This window comes from Eretmochelys imbricata, chromosome 7 (assembly GCF_965152235.1).
Source record: "Eretmochelys imbricata isolate rEreImb1 chromosome 7, rEreImb1.hap1, whole genome shotgun sequence".
Taxonomy (NCBI): Eukaryota; Metazoa; Chordata; order Testudines; family Cheloniidae; genus Eretmochelys; species Eretmochelys imbricata.
The window spans coordinates 80,181,356-80,200,467 of NC_135578.1; the positions used below are offsets into that span (position 1 = coordinate 80,181,356).

Genomic DNA, 19,112 nt, shown 5'->3' on the forward strand with positions numbered 1-19,112 from the left:
AGGGCTTCTACATCCATAGTGGCCAGGATGGTGTTTTCAGGAAGATCACCGATGGACTGTAGTTTCCTCAGGAAGTCAGTGGTGTCTCGAAGATAGCTGGGAGTGCTGGTAGCGTAGGGCCTGAGGAGGGAGTCTACATGGCCAGACAATCCTGCTGTCAGGGTGCCAATGCCTGAGATGATGGGGCGTCCAGGATTTCCAGGTTTATGGATCTTGTGTAGCAGATAGAATACCCCTGGTCGGGGTTCCAGGGGTGTATCTGTGCGGATTTGTTCTTGTGCTTTTTCAGGGAGTTTCTTGAGCAAATGGTGTAGTTTCTTTTGGTAACCCTCTTTGGGATCAGATGGCTTGTAGAAAGTGGTGTTGGAGAGCTGCCTAGCAGCCTCTTGTTCATATTCCAACCTATTCATGATGACGACAGCACCTCCTTTGTCAGCCTTTTTGATTATGATGTCAGAGTTGTTTCTGAGGCTGTGGATGGCATTGTGTTCTGCACGGCTGAGGTAAGGGGGCAAGTGATGCTGCTTTTCCACAATTTCAGCCTGTGCACGTCGGTGGAAGCATTCTATGTAGAAGTCCAGTCTGTTGTTTCAACCTTCAGGAGGAGTCCACCCAGAATCCTTCTTTTTGTAGTGTTGGTAGGAATGTCTCTGTGGATTAGTATGTTGTTCAGAAGTGTGTTGGAAATATTCCTTGAGTCGGAGACTGCTGAATTGGAATTAATTTGCAAACTGGATACAATTAACTTAGGCTTGAATAGAGACTGGGAGTGGATGGGTCATTACACAAAGTAAAACTATTTCCCCATGTTTATTCTGCCCCCCCCACCCCCACTGTTCCTCAGACATTCTTGTCAACTGCTGGAAATGGCCCACATTGATTATCACTACAAAAGGTTTTCTTCCCCACCGCCCCCCGCCTGCTCTCCTGCTGGTATTAGCTCATCTTAAGTGATCGCTCTCCTTACAGTGTGTATGATAACACCCATTGTTTCATGTTTTCTGTGTATATAAATCTCCCCACTGTATTTTCCACTGAATGCATCTGATGAAGTGAGCTGTAGCTCACAAAAGCTTATGCTCAAATACATTTGTTAGTCTCTAAGGTGCCACAAGTACTCCTTTTCTTTTTACCAAGTAAACAGAGGTTATTTCTAGGCTTTGGCTGTAAATTTAAAGGACTCAAAATAATGGAAAAGTGTAAAGGGACAGACCAGCTCAGCAGCTGGAAGAAGTTTCTAGAATAAATGTGGCAGCTAGAGATGAAACCATTGTGTTTTTTTGTTGGGAACAATCCATCATACAAAAGCATCAAAGGGACAGTTTTAAGTGAGCAATACACAACACAGCAATATACTAGATCAGACCAAAGTGAAGTAAATAACAGGGAGAAAAACTGACAGGCAATCCTTAGCTTTACAAGGGAAGTAAACATCTTAAATGTTCTTACTAGAGTTGTCAATTACCCGCAGTTAACTCACGTGATTAACTTGAAAAAATTAATCGCGATTAATCGCACTGTTAAAAAATAGAATACCAATTGACATTTATTAAATATTTTGGGATGTTTTTCTATGTTTTCAAATATATTGATTTCTATTACAACACAGAATACAAAGTGTACAGTGCTCACTTTATATTATTTTATTACAAATATTTGTACTGTAAAAATGATAAACAAAAGAAATAGTATTTTTCAATTAACCTCATACAAGTACTGTAGTGCAATCTTTTTATCCTGATAATGTAACTTACAAATGCATATTTTTTGTTACATAACTGCTCTCAAAAACAAAACAATGTAAAACTTTAGAGCCTACAAGTCCACTCAGTCCTATTTCTTGTTCAGCCAATCTCTAAGACAAACAAGTTTGCTTACATTTAAAGGAGATGCTGCTGCCTGCTTCTTATTTACAATGTCACCTGAAAGTGAGAACAGCATTTGCATGGCACTTTTGTAGCTGGCGTTGCAAGATATTTACGTGCCAGATATGCTAAATATTCATATGCCCCTTCATGCTTCAGCCACCATTCCAGAGCACATGCTTCCATGCTGATGATGCTCATTAAAAAATAATGCCTTAATTAAATTTGTGACTGAACTCCTTGCGGGAGAACTGTATGTCTTCAGCTCTGTTACACATGCATTCTGCCATATATTTCATGTTATAGCAGTCTCAGGTGATGACCCAGCACATGTTCGTTTTAAGAACACTTTTACATCAGATCTGACAAAATGCAAAGAAGATACCAATATGAGATTTCTAAAAGTAGCTACAGGACTCAACCCAAGGTTTAAGAATCAGAAGTGCCTTCCAAAATCTGAGAGGGACCATGTGCGGAGCATACTTTCACAAGTCTTAAAAGAGCAACACTCAGATGCAGAAACTATAGAACCCGAACCACCGAAAAAGCAAATCAACCTTCTGCTGGTGGCATCTGACTCAGATGATGAAAATAAACATACATCAGTCTGCACTGCTTTGGATCATTATCGAGCAGAACCCATCATCAGCATGGATGCATTTCCTATGGAATGGTGGTTGAAGATGAGGGGACATATGAATCTTTAGCACATCTGGCACATAAATTTGTGATGCTGGCTACAACGGTGCCATGCAAACTCATGTTCTCACTTTCAGGTGACATTGTAAACAAGAAGCAGGCAGCATTATCTCCTGTAAATTGTAACCAAATTTGGTTGTCTGAGTGATTGGCTGAAGTAGGACCGAGTGTACTTGTAAACTCTAAAGTTTTACATTGTTTTATTTTTCAATGCAGTTATTTTTTGTACATAATTCTACATTTGTAAATTCAACTTTCATGATAAAGAGATTGCACTACAGTACTTGTATGAGGTGAATTGAAAAATACTATTTCTTTTGTTTTTACAGTGCAAATATTTGTAATAAAAATAAATATAAAGGGAGCACTATACACTTTGTATTCTGTATTGTAATTGAAACTAATATATTTGAAAACGTAGAAAACATCCAAAATATTTAAATAAATGGTATTCCATTATTGTTTAACAACGCAATTAATTTTTTGAAATCAGTTAACAGCCCTACTTCTTACCCAATTACCGGACTATATGCTTACATAATGTAAAGGCTGGCCAGTATTCCACTGTACTGAAATTAATTATAGAATCTCAGCAGATCCTCAGGTGGCATAATTTCATTGAAGTCAATGGATTTACATCACCAATTTACACCAGCTAAGGATTGGCCATCTGGGCTCAATCTCGACATATCAGGGCATCATCCAGTCCAATAATGTGTCATAACAACTTGATGTTATTAAAGAAGTGGAAAGCATTAAAGAATGTGCTTAGAATAGAGAATACCAATGGCAGGGATTTGATTTATAAATGTCACTCACCGAGCAAGCAATGTAGAGAGTGATAATACTGGTGAGAGAGAGAGAGAGAGAGAGAAAGCTACTACAAAGAGAGATTACTCAATCTGTGCAGTAACTGTAGTTCTTAGAGATGTGTCCCCCTATGGCTGCTCCGTTTCTGGTGCACATGTGCCCTATGCGCCTGTGACTGGATATTTACATTAGGAGTTGTTAAGAGTATTAGTGTCAATGTAGGATCCAGGCCTGTAGTTTCACCTGAGATAGTACTTCAAGTTCTGCTTGCCTGTTTGGTTTTTGATATATGTACATTTTTACTAATATGTATGAACAAAGGGATTATTACTAAGGACAAAAACAGACACTGTAAATGTTGCTTTTGCCTAAGCCAGATGGGTTTGTTAGTATAATGAGAATAGATCAGTGTTAAAGTGTTACTGGGCAGGGTGGGAGTGTAATATATGAGTGCACACTTGAAGACTGCCTCAACTCCATATTTTAAGGCAAGGTCAAGCAACCAGTTGGGAGGGGCAAGAGGGAATTGGGGGGCGGGGGAAGGTAAGCTCTAAAAGACCAAAGAAATGCCTGCCCCTGACTGGAGCAAAACCGCACTCCTTACCCCTCCCATGGGGTACAAAAGGGGTGGGAATGAAGATCCCAGCCCTACGGTCCCCCAAAACGGAATATGACCATAAGTTGTAAGGGGTGGGACTATGGGTGTGCATTTCAGGTATAATTATTCCTGCTGAGGATGAGGGAGTGGGAACACTGGAAAACAAGGCTCTGCGGTGTCACAGTTATGGAACACGGTTGCTGGAAACTAACGCCAATAAACATTGCATTGTCCACACCTCAAACTTCTGGTCTTCTGCTTTCTTTCTGTGTGACAAGAACCAAGGGGGAGGGTTAAGGGAAAGCCCTCTAACAAGCAGCTTCTGTTAGGCCTATGCATGCATTGCTGATATCCTCATGCCCTACACCAAGGCTATAGCAGGCTGCATAGGCAAATGCCCTCAGTTCCTTCTCCACTGCGTTTCAGAAAGGCAGTGGAGCACCAATAGGGGAACACAACTCAAAGAACTACATTTACTGCAGAGGGTGAGTAACCTCTCTCTTCTTCAAGTAGTGTCCCTATGCGTGCTCCACTTCAGGTGATTTCCCCCTCCTCCCTCTCCCCCCGAGCAGTATCCCCGTAAGGAGAAGGGAGTTTTGGAATTGAGTCCAGCACAGAGGAAAGAACTGCATTGTCAACAGCCTAATCAACTCTAGAGGCATCAGCTAAGGAATAGTGCCTGGAGAAGGTATGTATCAAAGACCATGCAGCAGCTCTGCAGATCTCAGATACTGGTATATTTTTAAGTAGAGCCATAAATGTATTTTGACCTTCTCAAGTGAGCTGACATGCCTGCAGGGGCTGGAATGCTGGCAACACTATAATGAGCTTTAGTATACCCCAATATCCATTTTGAAAGTCTTTGGGTAGAAGTAGCAGAGCCTTTAGTTCTGTCTGCAAACAAAACAGGCTAGGAGCATTACAAAATAATTTAGTCCTTGCCTTCCATCTTGATAATGCCCTCCTGACATCTACAATATGGAAGGTGATCTCCAGGTTGGAATTATGTGGTTTTTGGAAAGAAAACTAGTAGGTAAGTTATCTGATTCAGAAGACACTTAAGGAAGAAACCTGGGGTGTGGTCATAAGGAAACATTGTCCTTGTAGAATACTGAGAAAGGAGGGTCTGCCATTAAGATCCGAATCTCTCCAACTCTGTGGGCTGATTTAATAGCCATTAAGAAGGCAGTTTTCAGTAAGGAGCAGATAGCCATCAGTGCAAAAGGAAATTTAATGAGACTTTTAATAACCAAATTAAGGTCCCAAACTGGGATGGGGACTTTTACCACTGGTAAGAGATTACCCAGACATTTCATGAACCTTACAGTTGTATGATGAGCAAACAGCAAAAACCCCGTAATAGTGGTAAGAAAAGCTGTTAAGGCAGCCAAATGAACCTTGAGAGAACTAAGTGATAGTCCCATTTTCTTTAGTTGCAGCAGGTATTCCAGAACAAGAGGAACCAAGGCAGGGGACAGCATTCTGGAATTCACACCACTGACTAACTCATCTCCACCTTTGAAGGTAAGTATTTCTGGTAGAATCTTTTTACCATTTAATAGTATCTGTTGTACCTCTGCAGAATAGACCTACTCTAACCCTGTGAACAATTGAGAAGCCATGCCTGGAGGTTGGAATGCAGCAGTTGACTGGCCCCTTGGTAGGGGAGCTGAGGAGTTACTGAAAGATTTATCATTGGACAAAGAGACAGGCAAAACAGGTAAGGAAGCTATACCTGCCTTGATCACACCAGGGCTATTAGGATAACTCTGGTCTTATCCTGTCTGATTTTGTTTATGACTTTGAGAATCAGAGGCATCAAGGGAAATTAATAAAATAGCTTCTTTGGCCAGGTGAGGAAGAAAGGTCATAATTCCTTGAGACACCAAATTTCCCTTTGAACAGAATAGATGGCATTTTCTATTCATAGCTGTGGCAAAGAGGTCCACTTCTAAAAATCCCCACATCTGAAATAGGCTGACGAGAACCTGGGACTCTAACTCCCATTCATAGTCTTGGGGGAAAGACACCTGCTGAGAGCATTGGCTGTGACATTTTGCCTGCATGAGGGGATACATTGCTGAAATTCTTTTATACATCAGTTCCATAATTTTATTGCTTTGGTGCTGAGGGAAGGGGATCTCGTGCCTCTCTGCCAACTGATATAGAACATGCAGGCCACATTGTCTGTCATGACTTTAATAGACCTGCATTTGATGAGAGGCAGAAAATGAAGGGCAGACATTTCTGACTGCTCTGAGCTCCAACAGGATGACATGGAGGGTGGATTCTTGGGATGACCATCTACCCTGTCCTGCTAGAGATTTGAGCATAGCACCCCTACCCCATCCTAACAGATGCGACTGTGGTTATGGTTACCACTGGCATTGGTTGGAGGAAGTTGACATCCACCCCTACATTGTGATGAACCTTCCATTGGCCTAGTGATTGTCTGACTGGTTGAAGAACTGACACCTGTTTGTCTAGGCTGTGTGTTTGGTGAGTGAACTGATCTGAGCTAGCCAAGGAAACAGCAAAGGTATAAGCTTGCATGTTCTCTCACAAAAGGGCAAGCCACCAGGTGACCTAGAAGTTGAATCCAGTTTTGACTGAAGTCTTGGGCATCCCTTGACTAGTTCTGACAAGGTCCAATAGCATGAGGAATCTGCCCATGGGAAGGAAGGGCCTGCATGCCAAGGAATCCAGGGATGCCCCTATAAATTATATGTTCTACATGGGAATCTGTATGGATTTTCCCACGTTCAACTGAAGACTGAAGAGTCCAAGAACAGAGAAAATGCTTTGTGTGTGGTAGACAACATTTAGAGGTATGACTGACCTTTGAACAAACAATGTTGCGGTACAAGAATACTACGATCACCTGACAATGCTGGTGTGAGGGGGCAACGCTGCCACGGATTGCAGCCCCTGTCGGCGCCCCTCCATGCCTGCTTGAGGCTTGCAGTTGGAGGCAGCAACACCCAAACTACACCCATGTTAAAAAGGAGGGGCATGCCCCCATCCCACCCAGTTATGGCACTAATGGCCCCCCCTTCTACAAAGGTTTTGGTGACCTTGCCCCGAGCGCTGCCCCTCCCTGGCTCCAGGCCCAGCGCTCGGGGACTAAAGGGGCCTTGAGCTGGCTGCGGGTGGTAGGGGAGACCACAGCACTCCGCTGATCATGGGATGCTGAGCAGTCACCATGCACAAGGCCATCCCTGCAACCCCAATAAAGTGATGGTCCCCCATCCCCCATACCATGAAACCCTCATTTCTGCGCTGTCCAGCTCTGCAGGCAGCACCTCCATTAGCAGTAGCACAGAAGTAAGAAAGACAATACCATGACCCCCCTACAATAGCCTTGTGACTCCCCCACAACCCTCTTTTGGGTCAGGATGCCTATGGTTATAACACTGGGTTTTCAGATGTAAATATCTGAAACCATGAAATTGACCATTTTTAAAATTCTAGGACTGTGAAATTGACCAAAATAGACCATTAATTTGGTAGGGCTCTAAATATGACCATTGAGGACCATGGTGGGTGGCACTTGGGGTTGCTCCCACCAGGAGTGATGAGGTCCCTGGACATCGACCTGTCTCTTCGAGAAAGGGGGATTCACATATGGATACACAGGAAAACCCTGAACAGAGACTGATGATAATGAAACGAGGCCTCCATTGTCCTCTTCTTCCTCTAATGGGGGAAGCTATGAACAAAAAGGAAGGGGATGGTCCTGGAGTTGTATAAAAGAGTCAAGTAGTTCTTGGTAATGAGAGATGCTTGGTACCTTCCAGCAACAGAGCCACATGTACTGTTAGATTTTCCTGTCTATCTGGTACTGAAGGAGCCTTTTGCCTCTATGGTACTGAGCCTCAGTGATGAAGTTTGAGGCTGTTGACCTGGTTGCGGGAGTGAGCTCTTTTTGAGGTGAGTACCTTAAGAGGCAAATTGGGGGTCCTCTTCGTATGATCTTTAGAGGCGGTGTTTAAGACGTCTCCCTTTCTAGGAGACGGTTGCGCTAAAGTTAAAAAGGCACTAGCACCGCCCCCCCAGGGACAGATACACTGGGCGTGGGGAGCAGTAGGTGTTCTCCTAACCTAGCTCCAAAGCAGGGCAAAGAGAGAGCTCTATCATTAAAAGTCACAGCTTGATTTCCTAGTTCTTCCATGACCTGGAGTTGAGGACTAAACAGAAGTTGCACTTCTGTGGGACGTGCCACTCTCCCAGGCAGCAAACATACTTACAGTGTGTCACTGACTGGGATAGGCTAGAAATCACAGGGGGGATTTCCACCAAGGAAATAACACAATCTTTCAATCATCAGTAATTAACTATTACTGCTAACTAACCTAAGTAGAATGTGTGCGTCTCAACTGCTGGCTGAGTTCAATGCGGACAAGCTAAGCTCCCTGTCAAAGCCAAGATGATTGTGAGGGCACATTGCCCCACAGCCTGATATATAGCCTTGGTGAGGGGCATGAGGATATCAGCAGTGCATGCACAGACTGAATGGACAGCTGCTAATGAAAATCTTGGATCAAAGGCACGTGGGGCACATGCACACCTGAAGTGGAGCGCCCATAGGAGCATTACTTGAAGAACCATAATATCCAAATGAAATCAAATAAAATATATTTGTGACATTCTATACCTTGGGGGAGTGTCCTGTAACCCCCATATTTCTCATTTATACATAATTGTGATATTGCATAGAAAGCAGGCCATGTGATCTGCTGAAAGTCACTGTTCTATCAAAATATGTATGTCATTAATGCATATGAAATTATGAGAATTGTGTTGCATGGTTGTCACTAAAATATGCTGTGGGTTTGGGAGGTGCCCAGATACTAGCTCTCCAGAGACAATGACAAGGAAGGTAACCAACACACAGGTGGGTGCTCAACAGACATAACCAGCCACTGTCCAGCAAGGGAGTTACAATTCAATGATTCACCTGCAGAAGGCCACACGAGGGGAATTGCTCAACCTTGCCTAGGGACTCAGAAATGTCCACCAGACATGCCCGGACTTGTGTTCTACAAGCACATGGACTAAGGTTATAAAACAGAACACAGTAGCCACATGCTGGGCCTTTCTCCTGCCCCCGCCTATCTTGCAAGCAGTAAAGACACTCAGAAGACTGAAGACTCCAACAGAGGAGACTGGCCCAGGTTTAAGGGACAAACCCATATATTATAAATTACAACTATAAACTACAATATCCAGAAAAACTGCTTAATCTAGATGTTAACCCTGTTAGACTGGGTGAGAGTTTAGAATGCATGCTTATATTTCATTTTATTTTGGTAACTAACTCGGATTTTTTGCCTATCACTTAGATTTTAAGTGATTATATCTTTTGTAGTCAATAAATTTGTTTAACTGTTTATCATTATCAGTGAGTTGGTCTGAAGTGTTTGGTAAGGGTGTTGCTCAGGTTTGCAAAGCCTGGTGTATATCCACTTTCCATTGACAAAGTGGTGAATCAATTACTAAATTTGCACTGCTTGTCTTCAGTGCTGTGGCTATTTTTGGATATCTGATATTGGAACCTTTTTTTTTGTTTTGTCAAATCTGCAGTGAAAGTGTTCTTAAATCAAACAACATATGCTGGGTCGTCATCAGAGCTACAATAACACAAAATATGTGGCAGAATGTAGGAGAAACCATGGATCAGGAGACAATACAATATTCCAAGGAGTACAGCCATAAATGTAATTAAAGCATTTTTTTTTAAAAAGCATCATCAGCATGGAAGCATGTCCTCTGGAATGGTGGTCGAAGCATGAAGAGGCATACAAATGTTTAGCATATCTGGCACGTAAATATCTTGCAACGTCAGCTACAAAAGTGCCATGCGAACGCTGTTCTCACTTTCAGGTGACATCCTTGGTGTCACTCCACTAAGTCAACTGAATTAGAGCATGTCTACACTTACTTCCAAAGCAATCGATCCAGCAGGGGTCGATTTATCGTGTCTAGTGAAGACGCGATAAATCGACTGCCGAGTGCTCTCCCATCGACTCCGGTACTCCACCGGAGCGAGAAGCATAGGCGGAGTCGACGGGGGAGCAGCAGCAGTCGGCCTACCATAGTGAAGACACTGCGATAAGTAGATCTAAGTATGTCGACTTCAGCTACGTTATTCACGTAGCTGAAGTTGCGTATTTTAGATTGATTCCTCCCCCCCCCGCCAGTTTAGACCACGTCTTATAAACTAATGACAAGAGTAACTTAAGGCTAGTGAGCCATGTGCACCCTGGTTTAAAAGTACTGGTGAATACCTCTTATTTATGTTGTTCATGCAGCAGTGTCTGTCCTACTCCTCTGTGCTTTCCACACACTTTTGACTTTGTATTTCATATCACCTCTCTCCATTCTCGAGTATAGTCCCTGGCAGCATTCTCTCATCCAGATGGTATCTATGTCACTTTTGTAGATGTTCAAAATATTACATCTTTTGAGTTTCACATCAAACAAAATGGAGCACAGATAACAGGCCAGAATCTGCTCACCTTATTCACAAACAGTTCCATGATCCAAAACTCAACTCTCCGTTTTCACTTTGAACCCATATGCTGTTTTTGAAGAGCCAATGTCCCACTTCATATTCAAGTAAAATCTTAATTCCATATTATGTCTAATCAATAGCTTTAGGCACACTAAAAATAGCCTTAGAATAATGTATTTCAGCATTTGCATCAGCAAAACCAATGCTGTTATACCCAAAAAGAACAATGTGGACAAGTATTTATTTCCAGCAACTGAACAGATGCAGAGCAACTGTGTAACCCTACCAAACTCCTTTAATGATGCCAGATCAGTCTAAGATATATTTTGTTACTCATAATTCCTTTCTTGACAATACTTAGATTTAAGAGAGTGTTGATCAAATGCACTAGCTAAATGGTCAGATCTACATAACAGAGCCAAAGCTGGTGAGTAGCAAATACAAATAAAATACATTTACAGTTGACTGATTGTATTATTTTAGTTTCATTCCATGTGGCACTGAAAGGTCTAAGAGGTAAAAAAAATTGTGGTAAAGACCACATGACACATGAATGGACTATGTAACAATGAGCCACTTTGTCCTGACACCATAACACTTGAGGGCTCATTCTAGACTAGTATGGACACCCATTTCTCACCTATGCCTCATTTATAGACACCAACCACCATTTGTGGGTCATCTGAGCACCTTTGGACCAATTATCTCCAGATATTATCATCTCCTCCTCTGAGTTTAGTCTCTAGGCACCGGCCCATATTAGACATGTTGTGGAGCTGCAGTGTCCCAGAGGAGTTCCTGGAGTTCCCAAGCATGAAACAGGAGACTACCCAGTGACCCACTCCTAAAACTGGTGCAACATGCTCTCCTAATTGCCTACAGTTGCCTCTGTTGGCCAGCAGGAAATACAGAGTAGGGTTACATTCCAGCAGCCTACCAACTCAGCCAAACTTCACTCTGCCCTCTTGTTACACCATGAAAGGAAAACAAAACAAAAAAAAAACCCCAGCCCTAAATCTTAATGTCAACCCCTACACCTTTAAACATCAATTTAATCTGAAACCACACACACACACTAAAATTAGTGGCTGCAGTTTCCACGGTATGTATCTGATGAAGTGAGCTGTAGCTCACGAAAGCTCATGCTCAAATAAATTGGTTAGTCTCTAAGGTGCCACAAGGACTCCTTTTCTTTTCACACTAAAATACGTCAATCATAGGTGCCTTAATTGCATTTTTTTACCATAACATGTTTGGATTTCTTTTAACCGTAACCTCATCTCTGGATTTCCTGGGTTTTGAGGTAATTACAACTTACTTCTTCGTAATGGTTTTTATCCTTACATTACTGATGCCCTCAACCTTAATTCCATTTTAACATAATTGTGTGTCTTGGAACTACTAATATTCATTATTAGTTATTATAGTTTACAGACATTTCAGATATAAATCATAGCTAGCCACCTATTATCAAATGCCAGAACTTTCAGCGTGTCTGTATAGTGCCATAAAGGGGCCACTTTTCTGGCTTTGTACTGTATCCTGAAAGCACTGAAATGATTAGAAGTCTGTTTCCATACTCCACCAAACTAATATCTGTTTTGACTGTTAGACTGGATCCCTTTCTAGAGTGATCAAGTATAGCACGAGTGTCAGGTGAACTTTTTTTGACTGAGAAAACAGATTCAGGTTGGCTGAAACATTTCATTAATCTGTGTCACTTCTGGTTAATTGTTTTGGTCAGAAAAAACACTTGGAAAAAGTGTTAAAATAGTTCATTTTGATATTTTCCAAATAAAACATTTCAAATTTTTGGGCTAGATGTATGGGGGACTTAGCTCCCATTGATAAAAATGAGGAGGAGGAGGTGCTACTGGCACATACTCTATCCCCCAATACTTAACAGCCCAATGATTAGAGCACTCAGCTGAGATACAGGAGACCCAGATTCAAACCCTGTCCCCCCATAGTATAGTGCATTGCTGAACTACTATTTGACAATAAGCTTCTTTCCAGCGTTTTTGAGGCTATACCTGCACGGCTGGAGTGAGTGTTTTTACACATCTGAAGTGAAGCTTTAACTTTGAAACACTGAGTTAATAATGGGATCTGGCAGGGTTTTGCAGATAAGAACTACTTTTTAAAATATTCTCTCTCTAATTACATGCTTGAAATGGTTCCTGTGGAGCTGATCTGCAGAGCTTCTGCTTTGATGTTGAAAAGAACTCTGAATTGGTGTCCTTGTTCATTTACATCTTCCAATTATATTTTGATCAACAATTCTGTCCCTCATTTTAGTACTGAAATCCCATGTAATCAGAAGCACGTTGTTCTTTGGCACAATATCAATGAGCTCCTACAGTTTGCTATAGAACACTCTAAATTTCCTCATGTTGGCTGCTATGGTTACTGCAGATGCTTGAATAAGTCAGATTTACTAAAGCTCCTTATAGGTAGACTGAAATAAGCCTGGCATTGAATGGACTGTCTCTCATTAGGAATGCAAATGCATCCTTACTCAAAATAAATGCCATGCTTTACTCTTGGTTTGGCAGCATACACCACTAAATGTTCCTTGGGGAGGGGGAAGTGTCGGCTGTCATTCCAGTGAACCTTTAAAAAGCTTCTCACATCACTCTTTGCATGGTGGAGCTCATGCGCTCATGAAGTCGAAAAGTCCAGATGTCCTATTTCATGACAATCTTTTCTTGATCTCCTGAGCTTTTGTTAGGACTTTGTTATTGCTTGCTTACTGGTGACCATTCAAATGCAGTTGAGTCCACTGGTAGTGATGTCTATTTTTCATGTGAACTCACAGACACACTTTGTTATAAAAGGAATTTCATTATAAATGACAGATGTTGTAATAAAAGGACTACAAGTTTACCCTGATTGTGTGCTCAACTCTAAAAAGAGAGTAAATTCATAAGATGTCAGAATAACAAAAAATATCGATAGGAAAAGATGCTAGTGAGAGAGAGACAGGCCGAATTATTCCAAACGAAAAGGACTACTGATATAACTTCAGGGACTGTTTTAAGATAATGCTTGGTAAACAACAAAAGTGTGGAACCAGAAATCAGAATTCATGTGCTGGAAATTAGACTGATTAGGAGACAAAAATAACGAGAGGATGGACTATTCTACCGAACACTTCGGGTGTTCTTAAAAAGAAAAGATGTTGGTGACGAATTAGCAGCTGTCTGCCAACAATGCCTGCAGTGAGCTTTACCATCCGGGCTGCTACCACCCTGGTCTCTTGCGACTACTCTTCTCTTCTTCATCCTACTCTTGAGAGTAGTCCTGCCCAGTCTGGGCCTGGACACAAATGACACTGTCACCTTCCGCAACTCCAGCTAAATCCCAAATATTACCTGAGATGTGAGATTTCATCTCCCTCCTACCCCCAGTGTCTCTTCTTCCGTCCCTCACCTCATGTAATTTCTTTCCTAGCTCTCTCCTTTTGCCTTCTGTTTCATAAGAGTCAGGTTAGTCAGCCCAGACTGGATATTTTGCCACACTGCTGTGAGCCTGTGACTGGAGACTTAGGTGCTGGAACTAGGGGTGCTGCTGTAGCCCTTGGCTTGAAGCGGTTCCCATCGTAACAGGTTTTACAGTTCGGTTCAATGGCTCTTAGCACCTTCACTATAAAAACTGTTCCACCACCCCTGACTGGAGAGGCAACTACAAGCAATGCCCTAAATAGCCCAATGCCAGTTCAAGTTTGCCAGGTTTTGGAGCGGCTGATAAGACCACTGCTGGAAAAACACAGGCCCAGCATGTGAGGTTGCAATTAAGTGAACATCAGAGACAAAAACTGCTTTATCTATCATTGTTCTTTTCTCGCCTTCTTTTTTGTGTCTTTGTCTTGTTTTGTCTTTTAGGAAACAAGATCAGACTTAACAGCAACTACAGCCACTCCAGCACATCTCAATTGTATCTTCTCCCCACCTCCAAAAAACGGACAGCTATTATCATTTAAGAGACATTACATAAGGGCCTTTTTCCTTCTAAAAACTCTCTCCAACGAAAGGGAACAAGGTTGTTAAAATGAAAGCTTTACTTAGTACTTGACATTTCAAATGTCTTAACTGTTTTTCCTTGGGTTTTTTGTATCTCTAATAAAAGGTTGAAAAGGATTTTTAATGGTGTTTGATATCATACTAAGCAGGCTGAGGACTCTAAACCTCGTTTAAAATGCTTTCATGATGGACAATTTCAGAGTAATGGTAACACCTTTGGCTCTTTTGGCCCATATATTCCATCCAAGTTAATGCAACAGCTACCTTCCAACAGACCTCACCTAAAAATGTCCACTTTGGCCCCATCACCACAAGTGGAGTTAATACAACCATCTCTTCACTTCCACGGTTCTGGTTCTGACCTTTTAGAATTATACTCGTGTCTATTCAAGTAACCCAGAATCAAAGCACCAGCATAGTCTGGAACTATGCAAATCTGGATCTGAACTTTGTGGCAATAGTACCTTATTTAGCTCTAAAATCTTGTGAATGTTCCTTGGTGTCCCAATTCCTCAATAACGTTATTAATGAACAGTCAAGGTATGAATGAAGAGACTTACCCGAATCATCATGACTGAACATCTGATGTCATGAATTGTATCATAGACCTTCTTTGAGATGTCCACAAATTGACTGTCATCAAACTTATGCATTGTGTTCCTGCTTAAACCCTCCAGTGCAATATTGACTTGAGTATCAAACTCTGGAATCACTGTAAAATTTAAAAAGTTATAATAAATGAAAAAATAAAGAAGGAATCAATTTGTGGAATGAAAACTTTTAAAAATAAAGTTAATACATGAAAACAATAAAATGACCATCAATGGAAACAATTTTTGTCATTTGTGACTTTGGTGTTTGGGTGACGACAGAGAAGAGAAAGGAGATAGAGAGGGGAGGTGGAAGGAGGTACTACAGAAATATAGGAAAGGAGAAGATAGAACACCATACCCCAATATTCATTTTTGCACAAAGCACATAGTACAGGCAAACACAAATTAATATCAAACTGACTTGAAGTGAAAAACATTTTAATTAGCTTGGACAAACTGAAAGTATTTCTATTCATTTCATAATATTTCATTTTAATTTTTCCAGTGAAAAACTCAACACATTTTGGCAAAACTGAATTTTCTCCACAGAAAATTTAAATTTTGCAAAAACTGCAATTTTCCATCAAAAACACATTTTTGATGGACAATTCCTGAGCAACTCTAGATATAACCTAAGGAATGGGAGACATTCCAACTTTCTGATCCTTCTTCATTCTGGCATCTGAGCAAAACACTCGTTTGGTTGGCTGGTTTTTTGCTTATTCTTTTTCTGAAAATATATATCAATGGAAAGCCAAAGTCCACCTGGGTTACTGGGGTCTGGTCTACACTAGGAGCAGGGATCGATCTAAGTTACGCAACTTCAGCTACGTGAATAACGTAGCTGAAATCGATGTACTTAGCTCTACTCACCGCGGTGTCTTCACTGCGGTAGTCAACAGCTGACGCTCCCCCATCGACTCCGCCTTGCATCTCGCTCCGGGGGAGTACTGGAGTTGACGGGAGAGCGCTTGGTGGTCAATTTATCGCATCTAGACTAGAATACCTGTCGATCCTGCAGGTAACATAGACAAGCCCCCAGTGTGTGTAAAGCAACCACTTGAGAGCAACATTGCCTGTGTTTTAACTGCTAAATAATTTGAGGTATATAAGTCCTGAAGTATATGATCAGTCATGACATACCGTGTTGATTGGTACTGTATATTACTCTGCCTCAGTAATGACTTCATGATCTAACCCCCAACCCCTCATTTTTCATGGGGCTTTCAAAATATGTTAATAGCTATAAAACAGATCTTCAAATCTGCACTTTAATTATAGCAGCCTTGCTGCTTCAGAGATCAATCATGCTCCCAGTGAAGATGATAACTGTTTCCTTATGGCCTGATTTTCAGAAGTAGTGAACACCTGTAGCTCCACATAAAGTCAGTGGGAGTTGCAAGGCTTAGCCATACCTTAAAATCAGGTCCTTTGTCTACATTTTATAAGGGAATACCAATGATTTCTAAAAACAAGGATGTTCAGAACCTTTTATTCCTGAATTATTTTTAACCTACTGGAAGACTTTGTGTAAAGCATAAATTTCTTCAAATGAATTTTAAGTAAAAGATCAGACAGGTTAATTACTCATACAACTTTTTAAGAAACCCTAATCTATACAAGCTATAGTAATGGTGAGTCAATCAGTGTAGCATTCCATGCAATTTTTCAAGGTTCACATAATAGTCTGTGTGAGTGCTTTTAAAACATTGTTATTTCATGCTGTACTTAACTATAGAGTCAAGGATAGTAAGAAAAGCTTATGTTTGACCCACTTGATAACAGTGGTAACTCAGGTTTCAGATTAACAGCCGTGTTAGTCTGTATTCACAAAAAGAAAAGGAGTACTTGTGGCACCTTAGAGACTAACCAATTTATTTGAGCATGAGCTTTCGTGAGCTACAGCTCACTTCATTGGATGCATACCGTGGAAACTGCAGCAGACTTTATATATACACAGAGAATATGAAACAATACCTCCTCCCACCCCACTGTCCTGCTGGTAATAGCTTATCTAAAGTGATCATCAGGTTGGGCCATTTCCAGCACAAATCCAGGTTTTCTCACCCTCCACCCCCCCCCACAAATTCACTCTCCTGCTGGTGATAGCCCATCCAAAGTGACAACTCTTTACACAATGTGCATGATAATCAAGTTGGGCCATTTCCTGCACAAATCCAGGTTCTCTCACCCCCTCACCCCCCTCCCAAAAACCACACACACAAACTCACTATCCTGCTGGTAATAGCTTATCCAAAGTGACCACTCTCCCTACAATGTGCATGATAATCAAGGTGGGCCATTTCCAGCACAAATCCAGGTTTTCTCACATCCCCCCCACCCCCATACACACACAAACTCACTCTCCTGCTGGTAATAGCTCATCCAAACTGACCACTCAGTGGTAACTCAGCCATTCATAGAAAAGGCAGTCTTAATATTAATCAAACACATGAAAAAACCCTGTCAAACTGACTTTTCACCAAACTTTCTATACAGAGGAATGCCACTCCAAATAAATAAAAACTTTCCTTTCCCACTCCTCACCTTTCTCTGAAACTGACAGCAAGATATGAAGGTGGTTTTCACCAGTGATCAGATTTAATAGTTAACAGGGTGCTAAGCTTTAATTTAACACAACCTCAAACTTGTATTTTTAAAAAAGGAATCTAAATGGCTTGTCATAATTTAAGAACAGAAATTGATAGTTTCAGTTAGCCAAAGTTATACAAAGCTGCTTATGAGTTGGTAAATAAAATAATGGGAAGTAGGGTCGTTTTGAACTAGTCACCAGATACATTGATTATGTGAAGTTCAATACTCAGCTCAGTCACTCAGAACAGAGCGATCTAAAGGTAATGTAAAAGGTTTCAGAGAGCTCCAGGAATTTCTACAATGTTTTCAGGGGCCTGCCTGTGGCAGCATTCCCCTTAGTTACTATATCTGTATCTCCTTGACTGCAGCACCATGGAGTCATTTAATTCCCCTTACATCTGTCTGGTGCATTTTCAATGACTGATAACTGCCTACTACCCACAGCTCAGTTTCAGAAAGAACTTACCTACATTTCTCCAGCTTCCATCCAGGACACATCACACAATCCATTGTCTAAAGCCAAGCCCTAAGATACAACTGTATTTGTTCCAATCCCTCAGACAGAGACAAACACCTACAAGATCTTTAGCAAGCATTTTTAAAAACTACAGTACCCACCTGAGAAAGTGAGGAAACAGATTGACAGAGCGAGATGGGTACCCAGAAGTCACCTACTACAGGACAGGCCCAAAAAGGAAAATAACACAACACCACTGGCCATCACGTACAGCCCGCAGCTAAAACCGCTCAAGCACATCATCAATGATCTACAACCTATCCTGGAAAATGATCCCCCATGCTCACAGACCTTCGGGAGCAGGCCAGTCCTCGCTTACAGGCAACGCCCCTCAACCTGAAGCAAGTACTCACCAGCAACTACACACCACACCACAGAAACCAATCTCAGTAACAAACCCCGTTGCCTACTCTGGCCCCATATCTACTCTAGCGACACCATCAGAGGACCCAACATCATCAGCCACTCCATCAGGAGCTCATTCACCTGCACATCTACTAATGTGATCATAGAATCATAGAAGATTAGGGTTTGAAGGGACCGCAGGAGGTCATCTAATCCAACCCCCTGCTCAAAGCAGGACCAATCCCCAACTAAATCAAAATATATATATGCCATCATGTGCCAGCAATGCCCCTCTGCCATGTACCTTGGCCAAACCGGGAGTCTCTATGTAAAAGAATAAATTGACACAAATCAGACGTCAGGAATGGTAACATACAAAAGCCAACAGGAGAACACTTCTTTCTCCCTGGACATTCAATAACAGATTTAAAAGTAGCCATCCTTCAATAAAAATACTTCAAAAACAGACTTCAAAGAGAAACTGCAGATCTACAATTAATTTGCAAATTTAACACGACTAATTTGGGCTTGAATAGGGACTGGGAGTGGCTGAC

At 41.5% G+C, this 19,112-nt stretch overlaps 1 protein-coding gene across 1 annotated transcript in view; it reads right to left on the reverse strand.

The window, feature by feature from the left end:
* Positions 1-19,112, reverse strand: part of CTNNA3 (catenin alpha 3) — a 909,177-nt gene that overhangs the window by 145,828 nt on the left and 744,237 nt on the right. Inside the window, exon 13 of the mRNA XM_077821324.1 lies at positions 15,069-15,220. Coding sequence (XP_077677450.1) covers positions 15,069-15,220 — 152 coding nt within the window. The remainder of the gene's footprint in view (positions 1-15,068; positions 15,221-19,112) is intronic.